At 39.7% G+C, this 26,950-nt stretch overlaps 2 protein-coding genes across 8 annotated transcripts in view; one reads left to right on the forward strand and one right to left on the reverse strand.

Moving 5' to 3' along the window:
- Nucleotides 1–19,715, forward strand: part of Hexb (hexosaminidase subunit beta) — a 28,549-nt gene extending 8,834 nt beyond the window's left edge. Inside the window, exons 3-14 of the mRNA XM_008829721.3 lie at nucleotides 1,292–1,357; nucleotides 4,101–4,147; nucleotides 4,400–4,510; nucleotides 8,882–8,983; nucleotides 11,313–11,442; nucleotides 13,570–13,750; nucleotides 14,994–15,080; nucleotides 16,080–16,152; nucleotides 18,023–18,197; nucleotides 18,951–19,041; nucleotides 19,191–19,295; nucleotides 19,597–19,715. Coding sequence (XP_008827943.1) covers nucleotides 1,292–1,357; nucleotides 4,101–4,147; nucleotides 4,400–4,510; nucleotides 8,882–8,983; nucleotides 11,313–11,442; nucleotides 13,570–13,750; nucleotides 14,994–15,080; nucleotides 16,080–16,152; nucleotides 18,023–18,197; nucleotides 18,951–19,041; nucleotides 19,191–19,295; nucleotides 19,597–19,666 — 1,238 coding nt within the window. The 3' untranslated portion in view covers nucleotides 19,667–19,715. The remainder of the gene's footprint in view (nucleotides 1–1,291; nucleotides 1,358–4,100; nucleotides 4,148–4,399; nucleotides 4,511–8,881; nucleotides 8,984–11,312; nucleotides 11,443–13,569; nucleotides 13,751–14,993; nucleotides 15,081–16,079; nucleotides 16,153–18,022; nucleotides 18,198–18,950; nucleotides 19,042–19,190; nucleotides 19,296–19,596) is intronic.
- Nucleotides 19,716–21,299: 1,584 nt separating this feature from the next.
- Nucleotides 21,300–26,950, reverse strand: part of Gfm2 (G elongation factor mitochondrial 2) — a 37,967-nt gene continuing 32,316 nt past the window's right edge. For 6 of the 7 annotated variants that reach the window (XM_029561901.1, XM_008829723.3, XM_029561900.1 and 3 more), the window contains 5 exons: nucleotides 26,492–26,630; nucleotides 23,193–23,372; nucleotides 22,796–22,911; nucleotides 22,328–22,510; nucleotides 21,300–21,752 (listed from right to left, as the gene is read on the reverse strand). In XM_029561901.1, the coding sequence (XP_029417761.1) occupies nucleotides 21,624–21,752; nucleotides 22,328–22,510; nucleotides 22,796–22,911; nucleotides 23,193–23,372; nucleotides 26,492–26,630 (747 nt within the window). In that variant the 3' untranslated portion in view covers nucleotides 21,300–21,623. The remainder of the gene's footprint in view (nucleotides 21,753–22,327; nucleotides 22,511–22,795; nucleotides 22,912–23,192; nucleotides 23,373–26,491; nucleotides 26,631–26,950) is intronic. The other variant, XM_017797305.2, reaches the window with a different exon arrangement.

Below are 26,950 nucleotides of genomic sequence, written 5' to 3' on the forward strand. Positions count from 1 at the left end.
GTAGACCAGGATGGCCTTGAACTCACAGAGATCTGCCTGCCTCTGCCTCTCAAGTGCTGGAACTACGGGGATGTGCCACTAGCATTTCACTACAGCTTTAACATATTCAGTAACACACTCCAGAGCAAGAGTACATCTCTTTCATAAGTGGCTGTAAATTTTTAGGTTCACAGTTGAATTAATATAGTTATACAATATTGAACTCAGTATAAACCCTGTAAAATATAAAATTGAATTGAGTTTTTACCCTTTAAAGAAGATCTCCATTTAATTTTAAAATATGCTGTTTCCTACATTTTTAATGCTACTAACACTTAGATGTTTGCACATGTGTCTTTAGTCTCTATGTATCTGATGATTACGAGTTACATTCAGTTACACTTGGATCCTTAGTACCTGAGTATGGATATAAAGTCATCAGGTAGATTTCACTGGTAATGTTTATCACTTCTACTATTTAACATGAGGTAAATTTTTATGCTTCCTCCTCAAATATGTCTTTTTAAAAAAATACTTTTGATTTATTTATTTTTATTTTATGTGTGTGAGTGGTTTGCCTGCATGTAAGTGCACTCGTGTCATACAATGCCTTTGGAGGCCAAGAGAGGGCATCAGATTCCCTGGAACTGGAGTTACATATAGTTGTTAGCCACTATGTGGATGCTGGGAACAGAACCTAGGTTCTCTGCAAGAGCAGAAAGTGCTCTTCACTGCTGAGCCATCTCTCCAGCCCTTGGAGTCCCATTCTTGATGGATGTGAACCTTTTATTGAAAGAGATAAAGCTGAATTAAGGTGAAGGGAGTTAGAATTTTTAAAGTCAATTTCAGGTGACATTAAGAGAAGGGAGGCAGAGCAAATGAAAGAACTGAAGGGAAAAAGGGGAGTAAACGTTCTGGTCTTGAGGTGAGTAGGAGGTTTCAGCAACCAAGGACTGTGGACACAGGCCTGTTTGTGACCTAAGATCTTGGTGTAGCTCAGACCCTGCTCTGTGGCGTGCAGCTGGAGAGCATGGCCCTCCTGGAGAATAGGAGTATTAGAGGTGATGCCCAGGTGCCTGGCTTGAGCAGCTGAACTTCCTGCCTGGGTGGTGCTGGGATTCACTGAAATGAGACACAAAGGAGCTGGGCAGGTTAAAGTCCTGGGTGTGGGAGTTCAGATTGGGGCACTTTGAGTTTAAGGAATCTGAGTGAGGCATGCTAGAGGAAAGACAACAGAATGTTGTAAAAATAGGAATGTTTGGAAAATACGTTGTGATTTGAGATTAACAAATTTGCCGACTCCACCCCACAGATAGTCTACTTGTCCAATATCCAGTGGCTTTCCTCAAGGCCAACAGAGTTTGGGGAGCATTACGAGGTAAGTTCTGTGCAGTTTCATTTCATGTGGTGCTTTGTGAAATCAAGCACAGCAGAACAGTGCTGCCTTGGGCCCTCAGAAAGATGTTTTATTTCCTTCCAAAATGATTTCCATGAAATAAACTAGCTGAAGCACAGGAGAAACCTCATTTGACCTTCTCAAAGGTATTTGTGGTTGGTGACCTCCAACAGTGTCAAAGCACATCTGATGCTGTAGGCTCTAACATTTATATGGCTGTCAGTGGCCCAAGTTGGTTCTGATCAGATGGGTTGGGATCACCTATCTTTTCTTGCTACCTGCAGTATTTTCCTCAATGTTCTGTGCCTCTGGATTTTGAAACATCAGCAAGTTTATACAAGTAGCGTGCTGAGGTAAATATGCTGTAGATTGGTTAGAGGCAGTGGCAGAGAGAACCCTGGAAGCTTTTCCTGTCAATTTCAGGGCCTGAATTTCAAAGTTTTGAATCAAGACATTTACTTTTGCTTTTCAAAAGTTTTTTTTAACCTCTTCTTCTAGGCAGCTAGTACATTACACTGATTTCCAAATAGCAGTTTTAAAAAGGGGAATTATTTTATATGAGCTAGCCAACCAAAGTTATAGTGATTAAAAACATAAAGGATTTCAATTCGACTCAGGTTGGATGATCACTATCACTTTTTTTTTTTTTTTTTTTTGGTCTTTATTTGAGACTGGGGAGGGGGTCTCCTTGTAGCTGCAGCTGGCCTGTTTTCGCTATGGATACCAGGCTGGCCTTGAACTCACAGAGATCCGCTTGCCTCTGCCTCCTGAGTGCTGGGATTAAAGGTGTGCACCACCATGCCTGGCTTTTTTTGGTCTTTTTGCGACAAGGTCTCCCTATAGCCCCAGCTGGCCTGGATGGAACTGACTATGTAGATAAGGCTGGCCTTGAACTCAGAGATCACCTACCTCCTCCTCACAAAAATTGGTATGATTATAATTACATCTCAATGCCAGGTGTGGTGAAGTATACATTTAATCTCAGGTGACGTCTGTGAGTTCCAGGCCAGTCTGGTCTAAATAGTGAATTCCAGGCCTGCCGGGGCTACAAAGTGAGACCTTCCAGTAAAAATGAAATAAAATAAAATGTTAAAAATTGTATTTCAAAATAAGATATGAAAATATCTATAGATCTGGGCTGGAGAGACAGCTCAGCAGTTAAGAGCACTGACTGCTCTTGCAGAGGACCCAGGTTAGATTCCCAGCATCCACATGGCAGCTATAAACCATCCTTAACTCCTGTTCCAGGGGAATCTGAAGCCCTCATCTGACCTCTGAGGCATTGCACGACATGGGTACACTCACATACATGCAGGCAATACACTCATACACATAAAATAAAAGTAATTTAAAAAAGAGAAAATATCTATAGATCTGTAAATGTAATGACTGTGGTCATTACCATTTGGATCATTTCTATACAATGTTTTTGTTATAGGCTTTTCTTAGTTTGGTCTGCCTGTCTTGGCAGGGGTTTGTTTGTTAGAATAGCTTCTTACAGTTTATCCTGATCCAAACCAGAATGAAGAACTTTAGAGAGTATGTAGGGAGTAGATTCTAGTCCAAGTTTGATTTTCTCTTTGCCATCAGACTTTCAAAGTGATGTTTCTAAGTATACTGTTCCTTAACACAAAATTTCAGTTATTCCTGTGGGATGAACCTGTGGGTAGAGACAGTGAGGAGAGACAAAGGTTACCTTGAACTGTTATTTGGTCAAAATTCCCCTATTATTGTTGACCAGAATAATAAATCTTGATAGTCAAGGCTAGTTAGAATAATTAAACTTCAACCTAGCACCTTAAGGAAGAACCTGCTTTAATAAAAACATGTTCAAGGGGTTGGTGATTGCTCAGTGGTTAAGAGCACTTGCTGCTCTTGCAGAGGACCTAGGTTCAATTCTCAGCACCCATATGGCAGCTAAAAACTGGGCATAACTCTAATTCTAGGGGTTTAATGCCTTCTTCTGGCCTCTATGAACACCAGTCATGCACATGCAGGCAAAACACTCATACATAAAAATAATAAATAAATAAATAAACAAAATCTTTAAAAAGCATGTTGAGGTGATAGTTTTTTACAGCTGTAAGTAAAACATTGTAAAGTAGTAAATTAGACCTTACATTTCACCATAGTTTTTTAAGCTTTTCCCCCTGTTAAATTTAGGTGCTTTCTAAAATGACTATTTTATTATAAAAGTTATTTCTTATAATGTTATAAATTTATTAAGAAACTGGCTAAGTCGCTCTTTCAAATATTTATTACTTTTTATCTTTTTTTATGTGTATGAGTATATTGCCTGCATGTATCTAAGTGCACCCATGTCATAAAATGCCCATGGAGGTCAGAAGAGGGTGTTGGATCCCCTGGAACTGGAGTTACAGATGTTTGTTAGCCACCATGTGGGTGCTGGGATTCGAACCCAGATCCTCTGCCATTTCTCTAGTCCTACCAAGTCACTTTTGTGTTTAACATGTAAAATAGTAGAGGAGATGGGTACAGTGAGCTAAAGCACATTTATTCCCTGAATAGGGAAGGCAGTGGTTTTTAAAAACTTTTGATTTTAGAAAACACGTTAGAATGTAGACTAGTACTACATTTTAGAGAGTGTGGGTGCAATAGTTACTTAATTCCATTTGCTCTGTGGTTATAAGTCTGTTTGGACATTACTTTTATTGTTTCAATTTATTATTTTATAAATTAATGCAATACATTTTACTTTCCTCAGGTTTAGAGACCTTTAGCCAGTTAGTATATCAGAATTCTTACGGTACTGTAAGTATAACTATTATATCTACTAAAAATTGTTGGATATATATATTGCTGTTAGAAAAATGTAATCTCCTTAGCTGTTTGTTGCTTATTGGAAGTTTCTTTTCTCCAAATATTGTTCTTGACTGGCAAATGTAAATTTCATGCACTTTTGTTGTTATAAATTAATCTTTTGCCCAAAACTTGTGGGTAGTCTTTATTGCGCTTAAATGGAGGAAAAAGTCTAAAACTAATCAATTTTATTTCATCTCCTAGTTCAACATCAATGTATCCAACATTGCTGATTCTCCAAGGTTTTCTTACAGAGGAATTTTAATTGATACATCCAGACACTACCTGCCAGTCAGGGTTATTTTAAAAACTCTGGTAGGTAATCATGTCATCTACATCACTGCTGATCTTGAAGGTCTGTCCCCTGTGTGCTTACTATGTGCCAACTACTTGTGCTGTCCTGTAGGCTGGAGCAGGATGATTTCATTTTCCTCGTACTAAGTCTAAGCACTGGGTTTCCTAATGCCCCTCCCTGGGGAAGAATGTTTCTTCAGCTGTGAGTTTGGAGGCACCCCTGAGGGGATCACCCTCTTGTTTTTGTTGGGAGAATCACAGACAACATGAATTTGGCCAAGATAAGAGAAAGTTTTGGTTTTAAGCCAGGGTCTTGCTTTGTAGCCTAGGCTGGCCTCAAACTTCTAATCCTCCTACCTCAACACCATGGGATTACAAACATGTATTACTATGCTTGTAAGTGCAGTGTTTACTATCCAATGTCACATTACTTTAAAAAAAAAAAAAAAGCCTCTTAGCATCCACTTTAAGTCCAGGAGAGGACCCCACCTGCTGAGAACCTGTTCCTTCTAATTCCTCTCAGAACTGTGCTCTCAAACAAGGACTAGCTCTTTGTTTTATTGAAAAAGTATATCCAGCATGAAGTGGAGAAGTAAATGTCATCTTATCAGAGCCTTTGGCCTTTTCTGATCCCTAGACCTAGACTAACATACACACATAACCATAAACAGATGCCACCAGTTTCTCTTGTTGTTTGCAATGAGATGAGCAGCTGCAGCTCCTGGTATGTAAAGAAACACATGCACAATCAGACATTGTTTTAAATTCTGGACTAGGAAAGGTCATGGGAAATTAAGTCCTTCTGACCTGGTCACAGGAGGAATACATGGCTCAGTGAGCTTGTCTTCATTGTAAATAGCTAAAGTAAGATTAACTTTTGGTTGTAAGGAAAAGTCATTTGTCCAGAGTATGTCCATAGTATGAAAGTAAGAAAGAATTTTAATACTGCCATTGACCCAAATTTGTACTCCCATTCATCAGATCCAGCATCCAGACTTGGCTTAGAATAGATGGCCATCATATTTATAGTTACATCCTTTAATTTTGTCCCCTATACATTTTTTTAAGCAGCATAGAGAGAGGTCCGGGAGTTGTTTTCTCTTTCGAAATGTTCCAAGAGGACCTGGAACCTTGGGGCGGTGGGAATTAAGAAGGCCGACAATAACTGTTTCCTTCTAGGTGTTTTATTTGGTTCACCCTCACCATCACCTACCAAAAGACTATAAGCTTCTTTGTTTTTTTGTCTTTTTGAAACGGTCTCCCTGTAGCACCAGCTGGCCTGGAACTCACTATGTGGACCAGGCTGGTCTTGAACTCACAGCACTCCTCCTGCCTCTGCCTCCCGAGTGCTGGGACTACAGATGTGTGCCACCATGCCTGGCTGACTATAAGCTTCTTAAACATTTAAAGACTACAAAGAACTTTCATACATTCTTTATCAGATGCTCGATTTTAAAAACATTTTAAAACCTTTATTTTTATTTTATGTGTATGAATGTTATGCCTGCATACATGTAAGTGCACCCATGTCCTGCAGTGTCCACAGAAGCCAGAAAAGAGTGTCAGATCCCCTAGAACTGGAATTAGAGACAGTTATTAGCCTCCATGCGGGTGCTAGTATTCAAACTCGGGTCCTCTACAAGAGCAGCAATTTGAAAATTTTAAATATTTCTTAAATTTACTCAAAACTTGCATTTTCCCTATTCTCCCTCTTATTTAAAATGCCTATGCACACATGCAATGAATGACCCAATACCCCTTAATATTTGTTTGCATTCCCTATAAGGAAAAAAAAGGACACTTCTCAAAACAGCTTCAGTGCAAGCATCAGATGATACAATGCTCTGTCCATCACACAAAGCAGAATTCATTGCTTTTTCCAGTGGCATTCACTGAAGTCCAGGATCAGGTGTTGCATTAACTTTGCTCCTTGGCTGCCTTCAGCCTAGAGCTGTTTATGTTTATTTGTTTCGTAAGAGCTGATATTTCAGAAAAGTACAGGCCAGGTACTTTTTAGGACATGCCTTATCCTGTCTTTTTTCACATCAGATTCAGTTCTTAAGAACAAAGCAGACTTGATGTATTCTCAGTGCATGCAGGGGCATGTGGTCTTATTACAAGGATTGTGTACTCTTACAAGTTGGCTGTTATCTGCCATGTTCCACTGTCAAGCTAATTTAAAAGTATTTTCTGCTTACTAACAAACATTTAAGTATCTTACGTGAAGAAATTTTGAGGCTATCTGAAATTGCCATTACTCATGCAATGCTTACCTGCCAGTTTTAGCATCTACAGCTGATGCTTGCCCAGGTCAGGAGGGTATTTGGTGGTTAAGTGGTGATTTTCTAATGCCATCATTTTTTCTAGCATTCACTAGTTATTGTTTCATGTTAAGGAAGAGCATTCCCTTTTTCATTTGAGTACTCATTTTCATCAATCTGGATTGCCATTTTATTTAATGGATTGTAATCTGTTAATACCTTATTTGTTTGTCAAATTGCCCAGCTGTGGCCATTGGGAATCCTTCAAGCTGGTTCTTGTATTCTTTTGAAACATCCCTCCCAATCTCTGTGTACTTTTATCTTTTTGGCACCATGATGTCCCAAGCTTATTTTTCCTGCCTCATTCTAGATTCAGGCTTTTTGTCAAGGAACCCTTTCAGTGGTCAATATTTCAAAACCCAGATTTGGGCTGTAGGTAGGCACATTATAACAAGGGTATCTTGCTGGTGGGTCCTGAACTCAGCAGCAGCTAGAAAGTATCAGGTGTGTGTTTGTTCACTATGTTTTTTTATGAACATGTGTATACATCTTACCCTATGTCTCTCATTCTGTATCAAGAGTTGGTAAAAACAAAACTCAAGAGCCAAATCCAGTTGCCATTGTATGTCAGGGAAAACTGTTTCTTCTCTAAAAGGCTTCTGTGACTTTAAAAGATGTAAAGATTTCTCTCCAGTGGCAAGCCAGCAGCTATTTAGTGGCACACCAGTTTGGTGTCCTCTAATCCAGGTCACTTCTGATGATGTCTACCTGATGATAGTATCAGATCCCAGACACGGAGGGCTCAGTCCCTAAGGTTGAGGGTCTTAGGATCTACTATCAGACAAGAGTAGGCCAGAATTTCTTTAGGGCCAGCTCCAAGATGGAAATTCAGGGCAAGATTAGTTTGTATGACTGGGCTTGGGGAAAAGGAGTATTTTGACCACCTGCATTGGGAAGGAGTTATGAGCCAGGAGACATACACAAACCCCCCCAAATTTATCATAGTATCACAGCCTTTGCAAATAAAGTTTTATTGTAATGCAGCCCCATGCATTAGTTTACATGCTGCCTTACTCTACAGCTACAGAATGGAATAGTTGTAACAGAAACCCTGCTCAAAAGCTGAAATATTTACTGTCTGATCCTTCATGTAAAGTTTTTGAACCCCTAGTCTGTATTAAAATTATGAGTTTACATTACATTAATGCCACTTACTACATTTATAAATTCTTTCTCTGACAGTAAAAACCCTTCCATTATACTGACTATATTGAATTAGATTACTGGTGCTGTCTCCTAGTGTGCAAGCTGCTTCCTAGCTGCATCAACCAAATCCCTTCGGTCTCGATGAAGAAGGGAGGCTTTATGTTTGTATCATTTGATAGCACAAATTTATCCCCTTATTTTTTTATCTTCTCAAAATTTGTTTATATAAATATCATAGTTTGGGGCTGGAGAGATGGCTCAGTGGTTAAGAACACTGGTTGTTCTTGCAGAAGACCTGGGTTCGAATCCCAGCACCCACATGGCAGCTAACAACTGTCCGTAACTCCAGTCCCAGGGGATCCAACAGCCTCTTCTGACCTCCACGGGCATTGCACGACACAGGTGCACTTACCTACACGCAGGCAATAATGCATACACATAAAATAAAAATAATAAAAAATCATAGTTTATTCTTCCATGATATACATCAAATTCAATATATCAAGATGCGCCAAAAATCTCATTTTGCTTGGCATCAAGTTTGTAATGAATTTCATTTCTCAAGGTTATTAACTTTTGTACCTAGGGGAATTTATAAGTTTTGATACTTAAGTACTTTGTTTTTTCCTCTGCTTTATTCCCAAAGACAGTCTCAGCTTTTATTTCTCCCATTCCAGACCGCTAAATACTGGTAAATTCACAAGCTTGCTCTCCTTCCATACAGTAACATCACAGTGTAGAAGAATACTGTAGAGGTTGTAGTAGAGGCATGTATATCAACTATATGTGATGAAGAATTCATGCTTTTCACTATTTGTTGAAAAAGAAAATTTTAAAGGAGGCACTTGGAAGAATCATAAGTGTAGATCTACAACATGGACTGTATTCTTTATTATGGCATATAAATTTTCACATTTGCTTGCAGGATGCCATGGCTTTTAATAAGTTTAACGTTCTCCACTGGCACATAGTTGATGACCAGTCTTTCCCTTATCAGAGCGTCACTTTTCCTCAGCTAAGCAATAAAGTAAGTATTTCATGTTATTGTAGTCTCTCCACAAAAATCTGGTAGTTTCATTAGAAGTATGTAGCTTAAATGTTTACCTTATAAATAGAATCAAAGTGTAAAAGTATATATTTGTGGTTTGAAATATTCTTTTAGATTGTGGCTTAGCATTTTAAAAACTTTTTGTTATTTCTGTTACTGTAGTTATTACTGTAAATATTATTATAAATGTAAGCAATCTCTAAAAGTAGTATACAATATTAAAATCTTAATGTAAAAGATCTCAATAATTCATGAATAATATGTAGTTAAGATCGAGTTAATTTTTTATATTATAAAATTATTTACATGTTTCCTCTGAAAACCCACAGGAAGTAAGGCATTTTAGTGATGAGAATTTTATTTGAGACAGGGTTTCATGTATCACAGGCTGGTTTTGAAATTCTGATCCTCCTGCTTCCTTCCAAGTGCTGGGATTATAGGCAAGCGCCATGACACCCAGTTTGAGACAATGATCTTTCCTAGGAAACACTAGTGGTGTCTGCTGCAAGTGTTCAGGACTATTCTAGAGTAGTGGAGTTGGGAAGACTATCCTCAGGCTCCCCTGAGGGTGCAAAACAGAGTAGCATCTGACATGCGGAAAAGTTAATCTGCCTTTTCAGGACTGTCCTCTGGCCCCAGTTCTAAAACTCCAATGGTTATTACAGGCTGAAATGCTTAGTAGATGTGAGTTCTTATTTGTTGATTGCTTTTGTTCTACTTTTAATGTGCAATTGCAAACATATACAGAAATAGTAGTTCCCATTTGTTCATCTAGCTCCAATTGTGGCCAGTTTTGTATCACTTGTACTCCTACAGATTCTACCCTTTCCACCACGTATTTGAATCAAATCCCAGACATTCTTTACTTGTGAAAAGGCCTTGTTTTTAAATTAATATTGCAGCTGAAAAATTTAACAGATAATCTAGATAGCCAGTTGGTGTTTATATTTACATGTGTTTTCCTATTTAAAACGTGTTTTAAATTTGTTTGCATTGAAACACAAAGTCCATGTACCATGGCTAGTTAATATGTTGGCTAATTTTCTTCCAATCTTTAAGTGTTGTCCCTTTTCTTTTCTTTGTAAATACTGTTGTTGAGGGGCTGGAGAAATGGCTCAGCGGTTAAGAACACTGGTTGTTCTTGCAGAAGACCCAGGTTCAAATCCCAGTACCCACATGGCAGCTAACAACTGTCTGTAACTCCAGTTCCAGGGGATCCGATGGTCAATTCTGTCCTCCACGGGCATTGCACGACATGGGTGCACTTACCTACATGCAGGCAGTACACTCATACACATAAAATAAAAATAACAAATGAAAAAATTAGTTGTTGAGCCTGGTGTATAGTTCCCCAGTCTAGATTTTGCTGATTACATCCCACAGAGTCAATTAACAACATGCCTCCTGTATTTTGATCTGGGAGTTTAAGGGGGTCAAGTAGATTTTCCAGAATTTGAGCATGTATAGCCTATATTTTGAGAAAGATGCTAAGCCATATCTTTCCGTGGACCTTAATCTTTTCTCACAACCAGTATTGAGTGCTAATTCTTCAAGTGATGCAAAAGCACTAAATTTATCTTTAAACCTGATTAAGTTACTTCTAGCTTAGGGGAAATTTTTTTAAGGTGATAGTAATTAAAGAGACTGAAGGGCGAGTTTTGATTCTAAAATTGGGAAGGGTAGTTTTTAGAGGTTTCACTTGTGACGCAAACATTTTGCTTGTTTTGTTGCATGTTTCCATAATATTGAGAGAATCATGATAGTAGACATCTTTTGCTTTTGTATTTTGAGTATTTGACCTTGAACTCACAGAAATCCCCCTGCCTCTGCCTCCTGAGTCCTGGGATTAAAGGAGTACACCATCATATTTATTTTTATTTGTGTGAGGCATGTGTATGAGTGGTGCCCACGGAGCCCAGAAGTGGGCATTGGATCCCAAGAACTGTATGTGGGTGCTCAATGTGGGTGCTGGAAACTAAACTCGGTCCTCTGGAAATCATCTCTCTAGCCTTGACAGTAGACATTCTTGAAGCAGGAGGCTCTGACAGTTACATCCATAAATCTAGAACTTGATGAAAGCGCCTACATAGCTTTCATCCTTTGAGTCACGTGATTTGGTAGAACTTCACATCCTTTTTACAGGTTTCCTACCCCTGAAACTATGATACTATATTGTTTTTAAACGAACCATCCAATGTTATATGGACTATTTAATACACTGTAATAACTTTTTAAAAGGCCAGCAAAATGCAAACAGAATTGTTTACAGTTTTTAAGACCAAATCCATTTTGCACATCTTGATTACAGGGAAGCTATTCTTTGTCCCATATTTATACACCAAGTGATGTCTATAAGGTGCTTGAATATGCCAGGATACGAGGGATTCGAGTTATACCAGAATTTGATAGCCCTGGACATACACAGTCTTGGGGACAAGGTAAGGAGTTTGTTTTATAAGTGTATAAACGTGAACAGTCGAGGTCCTGTGTCTCTTATTTTATAGCTTGGACATTTTGTTCTTAATTGTGGTTTATGCAGTGGTTGCATGATCTCTACCAATGTGATTCAATAATTATCTCATGACTTAGTTCATGTCTGTTGTCACTGTCTACATACTAGCATAAAAATCAGAGGAAACAGAAACATAAATGATTTCAGCAAGTAGAACATAATAACTGAAGTCAGAAAGTTTTATGGATAAAACAACATGCTTTTGAGAAACAATAGCACATACTCATGTTTCTGGTAGAGGGGCTAGCACAAGGAAAGGCACGCAGAGTATACTTAGAGTGAAACACATTAGGAGACACTACAGGGTGGTGATTAAGAACTTGGGCTCGGCCAGGTGTGGTGGTGAGTCTTTAATCCCAGCACTTGGGAGGCAGAAGCCCTGCCTGTAATCATGGTCAAGGTCTACCAGGGGTACAGGGTAAAACACTGTCTCAAGAAAAAAGGCTGGGCATGATGGCATGGGCCTTTAATCCCAGCACTTGGGAGGCAGAGGCAGGCGGATCTCTCTGAGTTCAAGGTCAGCCTGGTCTACATAGTGAGTTTCAGGTCAGCTGGGGCCACAGACAGACCCTGTCTCAAAAACACTAGAGAGAGAGAGAGAGAGAGAGAGAGAGAGAGAGAGAGAGAGAGAGAGCTTGGGCTGCCAGAGAGCTTGCATTTGGATCCTGCTTTTGTCATTTGGAAAGTAAATCTTGGGAAAGTTATATAACATTTTACCCTTCAGTTTCCTCACCTGTAAAATAAGGGTGTGACTAGTAGCTGCCAGATAACTTTTAGAAGGATTAATTAATGAATATAAAGTTCATACCACAGTACTGAACATTTATAATTGTGCAGTACACAGTAGTATCATAGTAGACGTGGACAGTAGTGAGGTGGGAATCTGAAAAAGTACATCGGAGACTTGGGTGAGGACGGTGGGCTTTGTCAGCATACCTGGACACCGGTGCAGATTTCTGAGGGTCCCGTTTGAGGAAAACCTTTGTAAAAGTCACATATTAGAAAGGGGAAGAGACTGAAATCCAGAACAGGAGGATGATAATGGGACTGAACAGAACAGGCAGAGCCTAGAGACAGTCTAGAAATATGTTTCATAGATCTTGGAAACTGACTTCAGAAAGAAGAGCAACAGAGGCAGGTGGTGTCCATAATTAGACTGCAAGAAGGGATTGGAGAAGAGAGAGTTCGGTTTTTGTTGGGTCATGCTTGAAATACAGCTAGGGTTTCTCATTGTATTGAGCAGAGAATTTGAATTATCAATTGAAGCTCAAGAAAAAGGGTTGAGGTAAGCTGAAGACTTGAATATCGTTGATATCTGAAGTAGATAAAAATCTCAAAGCCTAGATAGAAAAAGAAATAAAGAATTGAGGAAGCAATCTCTTTTGTGTTTCTGGGAAGAAATTACTAAGTAGCTCTTGGTAAAAACAGTTACTTTTCTGTATAAAATTTCCTATAACTTGGGCTGGAGAGATGACTTAGCAGTTAAGAACACTTGACTGTTCTTGCATTGGACCCAGGTTCAAATCTCAGCACCCACCCACATGGCAGCTAACAACTGTCCGTAACTCCAGATCCAGGGGATCCGACAGCCTCTTCTGTCCTCCTCAGGCACTGCACAACACAGGTGCACTTACCTACATGCAGGCATAACACTCATATACATAAAATAAAAATAATAAAATATTTTTAAAAATTTCTTCTATCTTCAAAAACATAAAGTGGTATTAAAGTGATTCATGCTCTGAAACCATACTGTGAATTTTGAATGCTATGCATTCAAAAGACATAATCCTTAGCCAGCCCCAGCCTTCTGTCAGCCAGATAATCACAAATGCATAGTGTACCCTACTGCTGAGCGATAGTATTTGGTAGATTAGTGTCAAATCCAGTTTTGGCTATTGATATTTTGAATCAGCTAATGGGATTTCCTGGAATGTAACATCATCATAAAAGTTAGACCATCTACATGGTTAGATCATTTGCATAATGATCAGCAAATTCAAGACTTTTTGATTAGTACCCTTTATAAAAGTGAATCTGTATTTTCTTCTAGGTGAGAAAGACCTTCTGACACCATGTTACAATGAAAGAAAGAAGGCAGAAGGTGTTGGACCTATAAACCCTATTCTAAATACAACGTACACATTCTTTGCCACATTTTTCAAAGAAATCAGTGAAGTGTTTCCAGATCATTTCATTCATTTAGGAGGAGATGAAGTGGACTTTACATGTTGGTATGATTCTAAAACCCCTATATTTTCAATTGTTGTACTTGAAGTGTAGCTATAGGAAGATCCATATGAAAGAGGGAAGATTTAGAGTACCATCTCTGCTTGAAAGAGTTTAAGCCGGGCAATAATTCCCAAGATGGCTGCTTAAAAAAATTTTTTTTAATTTTTATTTTATGTGTATGAGTGTGTTGCCTGCATGTGTGCTAAGTGCACCCATGTCATGCAGTACCCTTGGAGGACAGAAGAGGGTGTCTAATCCCCTGGATGGTTGTTAGATGCCATGTGGGTGCTGAGATTCGAACCCAGATCTTCTGTAAGAACAACCAGTGCTCTTAACCGCTAGGCCATCTCTCCAGCCTGATGGCTTATTTTTAAAGAATGTATATTTGAGTAGTGCAATGAAGAGAAAGCTTATGAAGGAGAATCAAGGGGCAGAAACTGGGCATACCTGTAGTTCCAGCACTTGGGAGAGGTTGAGGCAAGAGAGCTGCAACGAGTTTGACCGAGCTATAGTACTGTGAGACTCTGAAAGGAAGAGAAAGGAAGAAAGGAAAGAGAAGCTGGGCCAGTGGCTCATGCCTGTAATCATGGTCAAGGTCCACCAGGGGTACAGGGTAAAACACTGTCTCAAGAAAAAAGGCTGGGTATGGTGGCACAGGCCTTTATCCCAGTACTTGGGAGGCAGAGACAGGCAGATCTCTGTGAGATGGAGGCTAGCCTGGTCTCCATAACAAGTTCCAAGCCAGCTGGGGCTATAGCAAGACAGACACTATTTCAGAAAAGACAAAAGAAAAAAAGCCCAACAGTAACAAAAATAGTCATCTGATCCCAATACTCAGGAAGATGAATATGGAGAATTGTGAGTTTAAGGCCACCTTGGGCTATACAGTGAGACTCTGACTTAAAATAACACAGGATACTGTAAGGAACAAGAACATCAGTAATGAAAAAGAGAATGATCAACTGTGGGAGATTTTTCAAGTAACAATCCTTCAATTTTGTAAATAGCTTTAGATGGAGGGTAGGGCACGGAAAGCCGTTTTTCTTTTTAAATGGGAAAGCAGCTCTGAAAAAGACTGCATTGGAAAATTAAGATAACTCATAATTAAGATTTTAGGCTTCCTTTACACACTTCCAATTTAATAGTTTTAAGTCTGCATAACTGATGTTAGGGATATGTGCTGCTCCAAATAATAAACTGAGCATAGCAAACTGTTCGTAACATTTTAATCACTTTTTATTTAAGGGCGTCAAATCCAGACATCCAAAATTTCATGAAGAAAAAAGGCTTCGGCAAGGATTTCACACAACTAGAATCTTTCTATATTAAAAAGTAAGTCATTTGAAAGCCTAATTATTAATGCTTTTTGTAAAAGTTTGAGGTATAATTTAGAACTGTGCTTTATTTTTAAGTTTTCTCCATCCCTTGCCAAAGTGTAGATATGAGAAGTCACTAAAGAAAGAAGCAATGAGCTCTGTTTTCTTTACGTTGGTGAACTGTTGAAATACCGACGTCATCTGCTGTCTTGAGTCCTGCCTCCTGCCATTTTAGGCACTATCCAGCTGCTGGAACTCATTGCCTTCTGTCAATTCCTGAACCATCCATTTGCTCCTTTTTTTTTTTTTTTTTTTGAGACAGGGTCTCCCTGTAGCCCCAGCTGGCCTGGAACTCACTATGTAGACCAGGCTGGTCTTGAACTCACAGAGATCCACCTGCCTCTGCCTCCCAAGTGCTGGCATTGAAGGCGTGCACTACCACGCCCGGCCCCTTTGCTCCTTTTTTACACTGTACAGCAGATAGCTTTAGCCACAGGTGGCTTTTTGTATTAAACTAGAATTAAAGACAGTTGAAGTCCTTAGTTGCAATGGCCACATTTCAAATGTTTGGCAGCAACAGGTCTGGTGGCTACTTTATTAGAAAACAAAGACAGAACATTTCCATCATGGCAGAAATTTCTACTGAACAGGGCTACTCTGTACTATGACTCAATCAACAAACTTTTTCCATAAGGGACCAGAGTCTTAAGCTTCATGGACCACATAGAGTTTCACATCCTTTTAAAAAAAATTTTCCAGTCTCTAATCAGCCATGTGGACTTGGTCAGCAAAAGACAAACCTACCTCTCAGGTGGTGGAGGGGCTCTTTGCATTTCCCATGTCCCTATAACCTTTTCCTATCTCCCTACCTAGCAAGTGACCTAATTTTAGTTGTTTTCTGTATAGCTATGTTATACTGAGAGGCACCTCTCAGTATTACAAGTAATTCTTGGTAGAAAACGTTGCATGTTTTACATGTGTTAAGCTTGTGACCTGTAATTTTTTCCAATGTTAGGATTTTGGATATTGTTACAACCTTAAACAAGAGCTCCATTGTTTGGCAAGAGGTTTTTGATAATAGAGTAGAGGTAAGAACTGTGAAGACTCCATCTGGGGGCTGGAGAGATGGCTCGGCGGGTAAGACTGCTTGCAATGCAAGCATGAGTACCTGAGTTTGGTCCTCAGCATCTACTTAAAAAAGTCAGGCATTCCATCAACAGGCATAGGCTTAGGTGACTCCACCCTCCACTGGGGAACTGTTTGCTACTGATAGATCCAAGGAAAGGGGGAATCACTGCCCTCAGTTGTCTACCTACTGGTGACCCCACCAGGTTCCAATGGATAGTTCTAGTCCAATAGTCAGTCACACAAATGGCCCTGATTAAATTAAATGGGTCACAAAACAAAACCAGAAATCATGAATCTGGGAAAGGGACTGGTAGGGGGTGGGGTTGGGGTTGGTAGGGATGCAAGGAAGAAAGGGTAGAGGAAGAGAGTAATCAGAATGCATTTATATACATGTATGGAATTGTCAAAGAACAAACTTTTAAAATTAAGTCAGGCATGGCCTTGTGTGTATCAGTAACCCCAATACTGGAGGTGGTGATGGGGAATATGAAACAGGAGGCTCCAGGTTCAGTGAGAGACCCAGTCTGATGGGAATAAGGCAGAGAATCAAGCAGGACACCCACTGTTCACCTATGGCCTCTCTGTAACCTCTTCCTCCCATACACACACGTGTACCTATGCCATGCATACAAAACTCCCATCAGTAATATGAATGACTTCATGTTTTCTTCTGGTTTCTTTCTCCAGCTTCTGCTTTCTTATGATTACTCAGTAGTTACAGTATTTTGAATTGTTCCTTCTCCTCTTCTGTTCACTTCTCCCTGCCCCCCTTCTTTGCAGGACAGATAAAAAATGAGGTTTCTTAAAAAAATATTGGGGTTAGGTGTTTTTTAATTTTTATGTGTATGCATGTATTGCCTGCATGTAGTTAAGTGCACCTGTGTCATGCAATGCCCGAGGAGGTCAGAAGAGGCTGTCGGATCCCCTGGGACTGGAGTTACAGACAGTTGTTAGCTGCCATGTGGGTGCTGGGATTCGAACCCGGGTCTTTTGTAAGAACAACCAGTGTTCTTAACCCTGAGCCATTTCTCCAGCCCCAGCGTTAGGTGGTTTTAAAAGAGGTTAAATCATCAGTGTACACATTTGGGAAATATTTGGGATCTGCACTACTAGTATTACCTTTCTAAAAGAGGTGGTGGTAGCCTCATGGTTTCAAATTAAGTAAAATATTAGCATGGTTGAAATGGGACCAATAAAGTGCAAATCTTACCATTATTTTTTCAAAGCTCTGAGGTGTTATCAATAGTTAAAAGTCAAATAGTGGGGCTGGAGAGATGGCTTAGCAGTTAGAGCACTGGCTGCTCTTGCAGAGGGTGCAGGTTCAGTTCTCAACCCCTACATGGTAGATCACAATTGTTTTTAACTCCAGTTCCAGAGGGATCAGATGTCCTCTCTGGCCTCTGTGGGCACTGCATATACATTGTGCACTTACAAACCTATAGGCAAAACACTCATACACATAAAAGAACCTCAGAAAAAAATCAAGGGGCTGGAGAGATGGCTTAGCAGTTAAGAGCACTGGCAATTCTTGCAGAAGACCTGGGTTCAAATCCCAGCTAACTAACTGTCCATAACTCACACTCATCCAGGCATAACACTCAACACTTTTTAAAAGTCAAATAGCCAATTTTAAAGGTTGATGAAACTGAAATAGCACTGAAAAAGTACAGTGAATTGCATGACACTGACTCTTAGGGGAAAGAAGAAAAGAATAAAATGTATGCTTTTTCCAAGGTCTTAGAAAGTTATTGATCACAAATGCCTTCGACTGCTAATACCATTGTATCTGCTCTGCCTAATGATATTAATTGCAATTTGTATCTTTGCTAGCTTCAGCCAGGCACAACAGTTGAAGTGTGGAAAAGTGACAATTATTTTGAGGAACTGAGTGTTGTAACAGCATCTGGCTTCCCTGTAATCCTTTCTGCTCCTTGGTACTTAGATCTGATTAGCTATGGGCAAGACTGGACAAAATATTATAAAGTCGATCCTCTTAATTTTGAAGGTGAGTGAAGCAACACCCTTGCCTTGGTCTATCAAGTTTTCTTCCATACTTCCCACCCCTCCCTCTTAAGTCCAACCTGGATTCCTAACTAGTCTCTCTCTTATGCCTGATCTTTAATTAAAAACAAAAAAACAAAACTTTTTTTTTTGAGACAGCATCTCTCTGTAGCTCCAGCTGGCCTGGCTATGTAGACCAAGCTGGACTTGAACTCAGAGATCTGCCTGCTTCTGCCTCCCAAGTACTGGGATTAAAGGTGTACGCCATTATGCCCGGCTTTTACTATAAATTTAGGAAAGTATTGAAAAAAACCATGTACCAGTCTAAATGAAAGAAATACAAAAGTATTTTGCCTCCATTTTCATGGGTTTGCTTTTCACACTTCAATTTCAGCATTTTCTAATACTAAGTAGCAGAAATCAAAGACAGGTATAGTGGCCACAGCTTATTAAAATGAAACTAATATTCCAACTTGTGTTTCCTGGCATACCATTAACAGGCAGTGGGGGCAGGGATTGAATATGGTGTCCAAATAAGTATGTACAGAACCAAATGAAAAAAGTATCTAATCCTGGCCCACTGCATTACTCTGTTGCTGACAAGCACTGTGAACTAAGGTGGAAATTTTAAAGGCTCTGCTGCCTACAGGAAGAATATGGGAAGGTAACGGAGGATGAGCATGGAAAGGGTACTGGCATTGCCTGTGGTACAAGCCCTGTACTGCTCAATTTATATCCCTTAATCGTTTTAATGTAGGTTCTAAGAAGCAGAAACAACTTGTCATTGGTGGAGAAGCTTGCCTCTGGGGAGAATATGTGGATGCAACTAATATTATTCCAAGATTATGGTAAGGAATTAAAGTAGTAATATTTGAGTTAAAAGATGCCCTGGCTTTTGTTTTCCAAGCACGTAAGAAAGCACTAAAAATTCCTCATATGTATGACCTAAGAAACAGGGATCTACACTGCTTTGGAATATACATGGTTTAAATTTCAGGCCTCGGGCAAGTGCTGTTGGTGAGAGACTCTGGAGTCCTCAAAATGTCACTGATGTACAGGATGCCTACAACAGACTGGCCATACACCGCTGCAGAATGATCAGGTGAGAGGATACTTTTCACAGTATATACTCTTTAAGTCCAACACTCTGTGTTAAATAGCTTTTTGTTTTATGTTACCAAGGCAGTGGTAATTTCATTGGTAGAAATTGGGAATTAATTATTGTAGGTGAGGGAATAACTTATTATTATTTGGACTTTCAAATTGCATTGATAAAGAAGTTAGTAGCTTAAAGCAGAATTATAGCATTAATTACAGAAAAGGGGGAAAATCACTAAAGTGAATTCAAGAAGGAGGTTCTACCAATCTAAAACATCTTTTTTTTTCATGTTATCTGTCTACAGACGTGGAATAGCTGCACAACCTCTTTTTACTGGATATTGTCCTAAATATGAGAATAAAATGGAAAACTGAACAGAAAAAAAAAAAGGAGGGAAAAGGCTACTGAATCCAAACTATCATCTTGATTTTGAAATCACGTAAATTAAGAAATCATGTGCCAGCTGTAGTGGTGCACACCTTTAATCCCAGGCAGAGGCAGGTAGATCTCTGAGTTCCAAGCCAGCTGGGGCTACAGGGAGACCCTGTCTCAAAAACACACACACACACACACACACACAAAAATCATGCATGCAAATAAGATGTTAAGACTTTTTTTTAAATAAAATTTTTATTGAATTTTTGTGTATTTCATACATAAAATCTTCACCCCACCCCAAGTTCATACATTGTCATTTGTATTAAGGCCTATTATGTAAAGTTAAGTGTCCTGAGATGTCCCTCAGTGCAAGTTCGTTCACAGGAATTTAGTCAGTCTGTCTAGTCTCTCCCTTCAAGATCAGCTCTTCCTCACCCAGCAGTAATCAGCTGCCTATAATTCTTCAAATACAGTTGGGGCTTGCTGTTCATTTCCAGTTCTACGCTGGGTTTTTGTCTGCCTAAGTTTGCATGGGTCTTGTGCATGCTGACACCATTGTTGCAGGTTTGTATGAGAAGGGTCCCAGGCACCTGTAGGACTATTTCTGTATGGTCCTGCACCTCCTCTCTGGCTCTTATAATCTTTCTGCCCCCTCTTCTGCAATGGTCCCTGAGCCCTGGGTGCGTGGACCTCAATATAGGAATCCTAAGGACCCACACTCTGCTGACTCTTATTCCCTGTGTTTTGGCCATTTGTGACCTTCCTGACCCTCTGTTACATGAGGGAGCTTCATTGATGAGAACTGAAAGATGCATTAGTGTTTTCTTCATTCCTCGTTCTACGTTCTGTGAGTCTTAGGTGTAGACACTGCATCCTGGATGTGCCACTTAAGACTTGGGCAACTCACAGAAAAATCTGTGTGACCAGTGGTGTAACTGTAATAATCTCCATTGAAAAAGAAGCTACATTGATGGGTGGCGACTAGGATACTTGTCTGTAAATTTAAGGATCCATATTTTGCACATAGTAATAAATTACATTTGTCTAGGGATATAAGAACCTTGGGGTTTTCTAAGATCTATAACCTCTCCAGCTATGTATATTTGGCTAGGATAACAGTCCCATGCATAAGCTTCCTCCCATTGAGTGGACTTTTAAGTCCAATTAGGCAGCTGTTGATTACCCCCCAAGATAAAAGTGCTACTACTGCACAAGTGTCGTTTGCTGTGCTGGTCACTGTGGTTTTCAGGCCTTTGAAGCTAGGGCTGGACCATCAACTGATGTTCTCCCTTACCAGCTTTGTAGTACTCTCCAAAGCACTGAAAGCTAGCCTTCAGGGGAGGTGGCTTCCAAGTCAGTTCCAGCTCCATTGCTCCAGATCCTGTGTCCAAAGTACGTCCATCTTCAGCAATAGGGTCTTACCACCAAGTTCTGGGAGGCAATCAAGAACTGTGGCAATAGCCTGTGTAATTTTGGGAGTCTCTTGAACTACCCTGGCCAACAACTCAAAGGATGGTTTCGCCTGTCTGGCACTGTTTCTTGTTATGTAATCTTCAGCTATACTCACAGACCCATATTGTATGTGTAATTTTTCAGTAGGTTTCTGGACTAATACAATTCCTTCTGGTAGACTTTTTAACAAACCATCTTTTTATTGATTAAATCTCTACCTGTATTACACACTGAAGATGGGCACCTTTCTTATGAGAGAAACTTAAAAAATAAAAGGAAAGCCTTGTGATGCCACTCACAACACTGCAAAGGGCTGCACCTCACCAAAAATACCTTCAAAGGATGGAGCGTTTCAAGTGTACTCCTTGTGGAAACATGCATGTTACAGCTTTCAAGTCATTTCCTTAAACCGAAGTAGTCGTTCATTGTCCAATGAATACAGTATTCTCACCAAGAGTGAAGCAGGCAAGTGTCCCAGCATTTCTTTGCATTTCTAAGAACCTAAAAGGTGCTGCTTCTCTGGTTGAGCAGTGAATTTTGGTCTTGAGGACTCATGGCTTGATAAGTAGATAATTCTAAAGCAAAAGTAGCTGAGCCTGATGTTAGTGTTCGAAGCACAGTTGAATAACCCTAATGAAAATAATTTCAGTTTGTTACTGCATCTAATATAAGCCCTAGATTTCTCATCCTAATTACCTTTTGACCATATCAGAGCAAGGTAGTGATGAGACTTAGCCATATTATTTCCTCCAGATCTTTTTAGAAAAAATTGGTTAAGGAAATTTTGTGGCAAACTGGAAAACAGCCTAGGGTAGGCTGGCTGCACATACATTCTGAGGCCCAATAATTTGCCAAACTGACTCTGTCATCCTACTTAGTCTGCTGGTATCCTGGTGCCTGTCCAACCACAGAAAGGCATGGTTGGGGAAGAAAGAAAAAAGTCATCCAGACTGACCACATTTTAGTATAGTATTCCTTAACCTCTGTGGTCCTAGTGTTGGAAATAACCCTCTTGAAGTGCTGTGTTCCTGGATCTCCCCCAAAACCGAAGTCCAAAGTCCTATCCATTCCTGGTGGCTGAAACTTAAGCATACATTTTCTAAACCCAAGTCCTAATGCTTTTAGGTATTTGTGACCACCTAGTTTTACTTGGAGTACACCTCCTATATTAAAGAATATGCACATTTCAATCCCAAAGTACCTACCATAATTTCTGCTAAAGGAACAAATCCAATAACAACTTTGTTGTCCTGGCGAGTTTGGATTTCCTGAATGTTCCCTCTTCTTTGTGCCAGATCTGCCAGGACAGGGCTGAGGTAATCTGTAGCCACTGTGACTTCAAGATGCATCAGAGGCTCCAATATTTGCTTCTCAGCTTTCTTCAGGGCCTAAAAGGATTGGGGAATGCAAAACTCTCTTTCCTAAGTTGAAAATCAAATTTCTACTACAGGAAAAGCAAGACACATAAAAACTGAAATATTTTCCATACTCTTGAGCCTAGGGCTCTAGCAATTCTTTTTGTTTGATTCTCTTCAGGAAGAGCTCTTGCTCACTAGAAGACCCAGGAGGCAAGGATATAAGGTCATGCTCTAGGAGCACAGCTGCTCATGAAATCAATGGTGCTGTACTCAGTGTAGTTCCCTCTTAGCAGAAGGCTTAAGACTGTCCTATACCTTTTGAACACATCTTGAGACACAGGCAGAAACCATAGTCATGGAGGTACCAGGATGAATTATCACTGAATGTAAAGTAATTGCCACATCCTGAACTGGGGATCCAAGTAAAGGTCCTAAGTAAGGGGTAAAATAAAACAGAATAGTATAAATAAAACGATAATAAAGAATAATTCAAAATATAACAGAAGTACAAAGAAATACAGAGAAAACATTAGCAAAGTTAGGAAAAGTTTGAAATAATCAGTAAAATACGGAATTAGGAGGCTAAGGGTGTAGAGTGGTCAAGCACGTGCTGGCCTGTGCAAGACCCAGGGCTCAAACCTGAGGCATGGGGGAAAAAGGGGAAAGTAAATGGTCCAGGGGAGACTATGCTTAGTTTTACTTGAGTACTGACCCTGGAGGCATGCACTGTGGATTCCATTTTCAATAACCTCTTGGGATGCCTGCAGAAGGTCCTCGCTGATGCTCTCAGCGTACGCAATCACTGGCACGACAGATGTTGCTTCTGCTGGTCCTGCTTCCAGCTCTACTGTCACAAGATGCCGTTTATCTCCTAACGTTCTGTCTAAGGTATCTGAAAACAAGCAAATTGAAGATAGTGCTATTTGTTCTGGAAAGGTGTTAGGATATCAAAATTGGCAAAATTACATTCAATCTCAAATTCTATTCAATAATAATACTAAATACAGTGTAAAAAATCAAATAGCTCTATTAAGTAAAAAGCATCTTCTATGTATTAGTTGTTAGCCTTAGCTTTTAAGGGCTGCACTATCCCTCCAGCCCAGGCCAGGCGTAGTGGTACAAGCCTTTAATCCCAGCACTTGGGAGGCAGAGGCAGGTGGATCTTTGTCAGCCTGGTCTACATAGTTCCAGCTGGGGCTACAGGGAGACCCTGTCTCAAAAAGACGAGAAAAAAAAAAAAAAAAAAAGCATCTCTGTGTTCATCAATGTTAGAAACTTGCTCCAAATCACCAGTTAATGTTGCTTTGTTGAGGCACATGGTATGAAGATTATACTTTTAAGCTTTTCAAAGCATTTGTGATTGAAATTGTTTTATTAAAAAGTAATACTCAAAGTATACAGCTAAAGGATGAAACCAGCTGATAACAACTAAGACTTACATCTTCCAAATTATAAATTGTTATATTTCATATATCTTTTCAGCAATATTGTTCTTAATGTTTCTTTCCCCATAACACTAGTAGAATACTTTTTGCAAGATTGAAAGAGTAGCTCCTTATTCTTTTTCTTCTTTTTAAGTGCTAGGGATTGAACCCAGAGGGTTGTACAAGCTAGTCTTACAACTGAGCTATGTCCACATAGCACTCATTCCTAACAACCAACAGCTGTTACCAAAATTCTACTAAAATCAAACTGTGCTATATTTGAGTGGCAATGTAACACAGTAACTCATTCCAAATTCAAAACTAAGAACTGATTATAACCTATAAGCCTTCACAACTCCTTTTTGAGTTCACTTCTATGAAATATTTTTGAATGTATATATAAGCAAAGTTAAAAATAAAATGAATATTCATGAAACCTGGAATTAGTAAAGAAACAAATTACCAATACGTAGAAGCTTTCTGAAGAACGAGTCATAAGCAATCATTCCCATGTTTTCTTGAGTTTGATTGCATCTCCATATATCCCCATCAAATTTATGTCTGTTTAGTTTTACATCTGTTATACTGTTTATTCTGCAACTTCCTTTCCTGCGCCACACTTTTGAAACACCAAGCTGTTCCCCATTCTAGCCATGATCCTCTAACACTTTCAGCACGCACCTGGCATCCTACTATAAGGAACACCCACCCTCTTTTTTTGTTTTTCTGATCATCAGTACAGACTTCTGAGTTCACCTTTTCCCTCAGCAGTCTGCAACTATTGTACTTCCTTATCTCTTGATTTTCTTTTTTTAGAAAATATTATCATTTTTATTTTATGTGTATGAGTGTATTGCCTGCATGTGTGTGAGTGCACCCATGTCGTGCAATGCCGCAGAGGTCAGAAGAGGGCTTCGGATTCCCTGAACAGTCTAAGGATGGTTAAGTTAAGGAAAGTTTGAAGCCACCATGTGGGTGCTGGGAATCGAACCCGGGCCCTCTGCAAGAGCAGTCAGTGCTCTTAACCACTGAATCATCTCTCCAGATTTTCAATGAATCCGTATTTGGCAGTGAAGCATTCTCTCTCTCTCTCTCTCTCTCTCTCTCTCTCTCTCTCTCTCTCGTCTTTTTGAGAAAGGGTCTCTTTTTAAGCCCAGCTGGCCTGGAACTCACTATATAGACCAGGCTGGGGCTTGAACTCAAAGATCTGCCTGCCTGCCTTTGCCTCCCAAGTGCTGGGATTAAAGGCGTGTGCCACTATGCCTGCCTCTTGCATAGTCTTATCTGTGGGATTTTCTTGAGGCCTGGGTTGAGATACATTTTCTGGAGAGGCCCTTTGTTTTTTCCAGGTTCCTTGGGATACTACCACTCCATGAGTATGCAACACTAAACTCTCCTTAAAGTTTCTCAAGCCATACTGGTTCTGTGAATTTAGGCTTCAAAACCTGTATGAGAAGCTTGTGATGACCAATTCTGATATTCAACACTGATCCCACATCCAGACAGGTTTTCTTGCCTTCTGCCTCTGTAGAGAATATTCCTCCAGGTCAACTCTCTCTGTGAGGTTATGGGCCTCTCTGATGCTGTGACAGAGATGGCAGTTGACAGAGTGCTCATTTACTGTCCTAGATTCCTCCTCCCTCTTCTTTTAAAACCTCTGGCAATTTCTTACATTTTAACTAGCTCAGACATTAATTTAAAAGATTATGGAGCTGGAGAGATGGCTCAGTGGTTAAGAGCACTGGTTGCTCTTGCAGAGGACCCAGGTTCTGTTCCCAGCACCCATATGGGGGCTAACAATCATCCATTAACTCCAGTTCCAGAGGGTCTGATGCTCTCTTCTGACCTCTGCAGGCAGTGCACGACATGGGTACGCTTACATACATTCAGGCAATACGCTCATACACATACAATTTTAAAAAAGGTTATTTATATATTTATCTTGCATTTTTGTTGTTCTAGCTATATAGCCCAGAAACAGAATTTCTGTTTCACCTGCATCTATACTTGTTTAATTTTCAAGTTTCAGTGAAATGTAATCATCCAGACTTTTTACATTTCTGAGGTGTTTAAGAGGATCTGCTTATCCTAAACATCTCTTTTCTATACTATTTCACAAACCTGTCCTGGTATTTTCCTTGGAGTTGAATAGTACATGTTGTTAATTTTGCTTAAGGAAGCCAAATGTAGAAAAGCTGTGCCTACATTTCAGAATAGAAATATAAAACTGTACTTTCTCAAGAATACTATCAGCATAGGAGCACCACATTTAATAGCAGAATTTTTTACTCACTTTACAAAATAAAAATGAGACACTGACTTAATTCTACTCAAGCTGGGAGAGGCCATCTACTTCACTGGTCTACCGTGTCCCATAACCACTGATAAGCACATTTTTCTGGGTGGTGCTGGCACAAGGCTTTCTGTATTTAAAACAAAATAAAAAAATCTATACACAGTAAAACTGTGGAGGACAGTTTACTGTGGAGACAGGAAACTCTGGTAGAGGACACCAGAGACCGTGAACACTATTTTACACAACTAAACACTGAACAAACCAGAAAGTTCAAAATATTTTATTTTTTACCTGTGGTACGAACTGAGTTTAGGACAGTCTCCCGGTATGCCACTTGCAGAGGCCCTAGATAGGTTTCTAGACCATATTCTCTCTTGATCCGTTCATGGATAATCTCAATATGTAACTCTCCCATACCACACAGGATGGTCTGGTTGTAAAAGGGAGAAAATAAAACAAAATACTATACAAGGGAAGAAAATGTAATATAAAGGAATGATGTTAGCCTATTTAAATAAGTTTTCAGGGCTGGAGAGATGGCTAAGCAGTTAAGAACACCAAATGTTCTTGCAGAAGACCCACATGGCCGCTAACAACTGTCCATAACTCCAGTTCCAGGGGATCTGACCACCTCTTCTGACCTCTGTGGGCATTGCACGACATGGGTGCACTCACCTACATGCAGGCAATACATGCATACACATAAAATATAAATAATAAAATATTTTGGGTAAATTTCCATTAATTACA

The sequence above is a fragment of the Nannospalax galili genome, unplaced genomic scaffold (genome assembly GCF_000622305.1).
Source record: "Nannospalax galili isolate Female #2095 unplaced genomic scaffold, S.galili_v1.0 scaffold1054, whole genome shotgun sequence".
NCBI lineage: Eukaryota > Metazoa > Chordata > Mammalia > Rodentia > Spalacidae > Nannospalax > Nannospalax galili.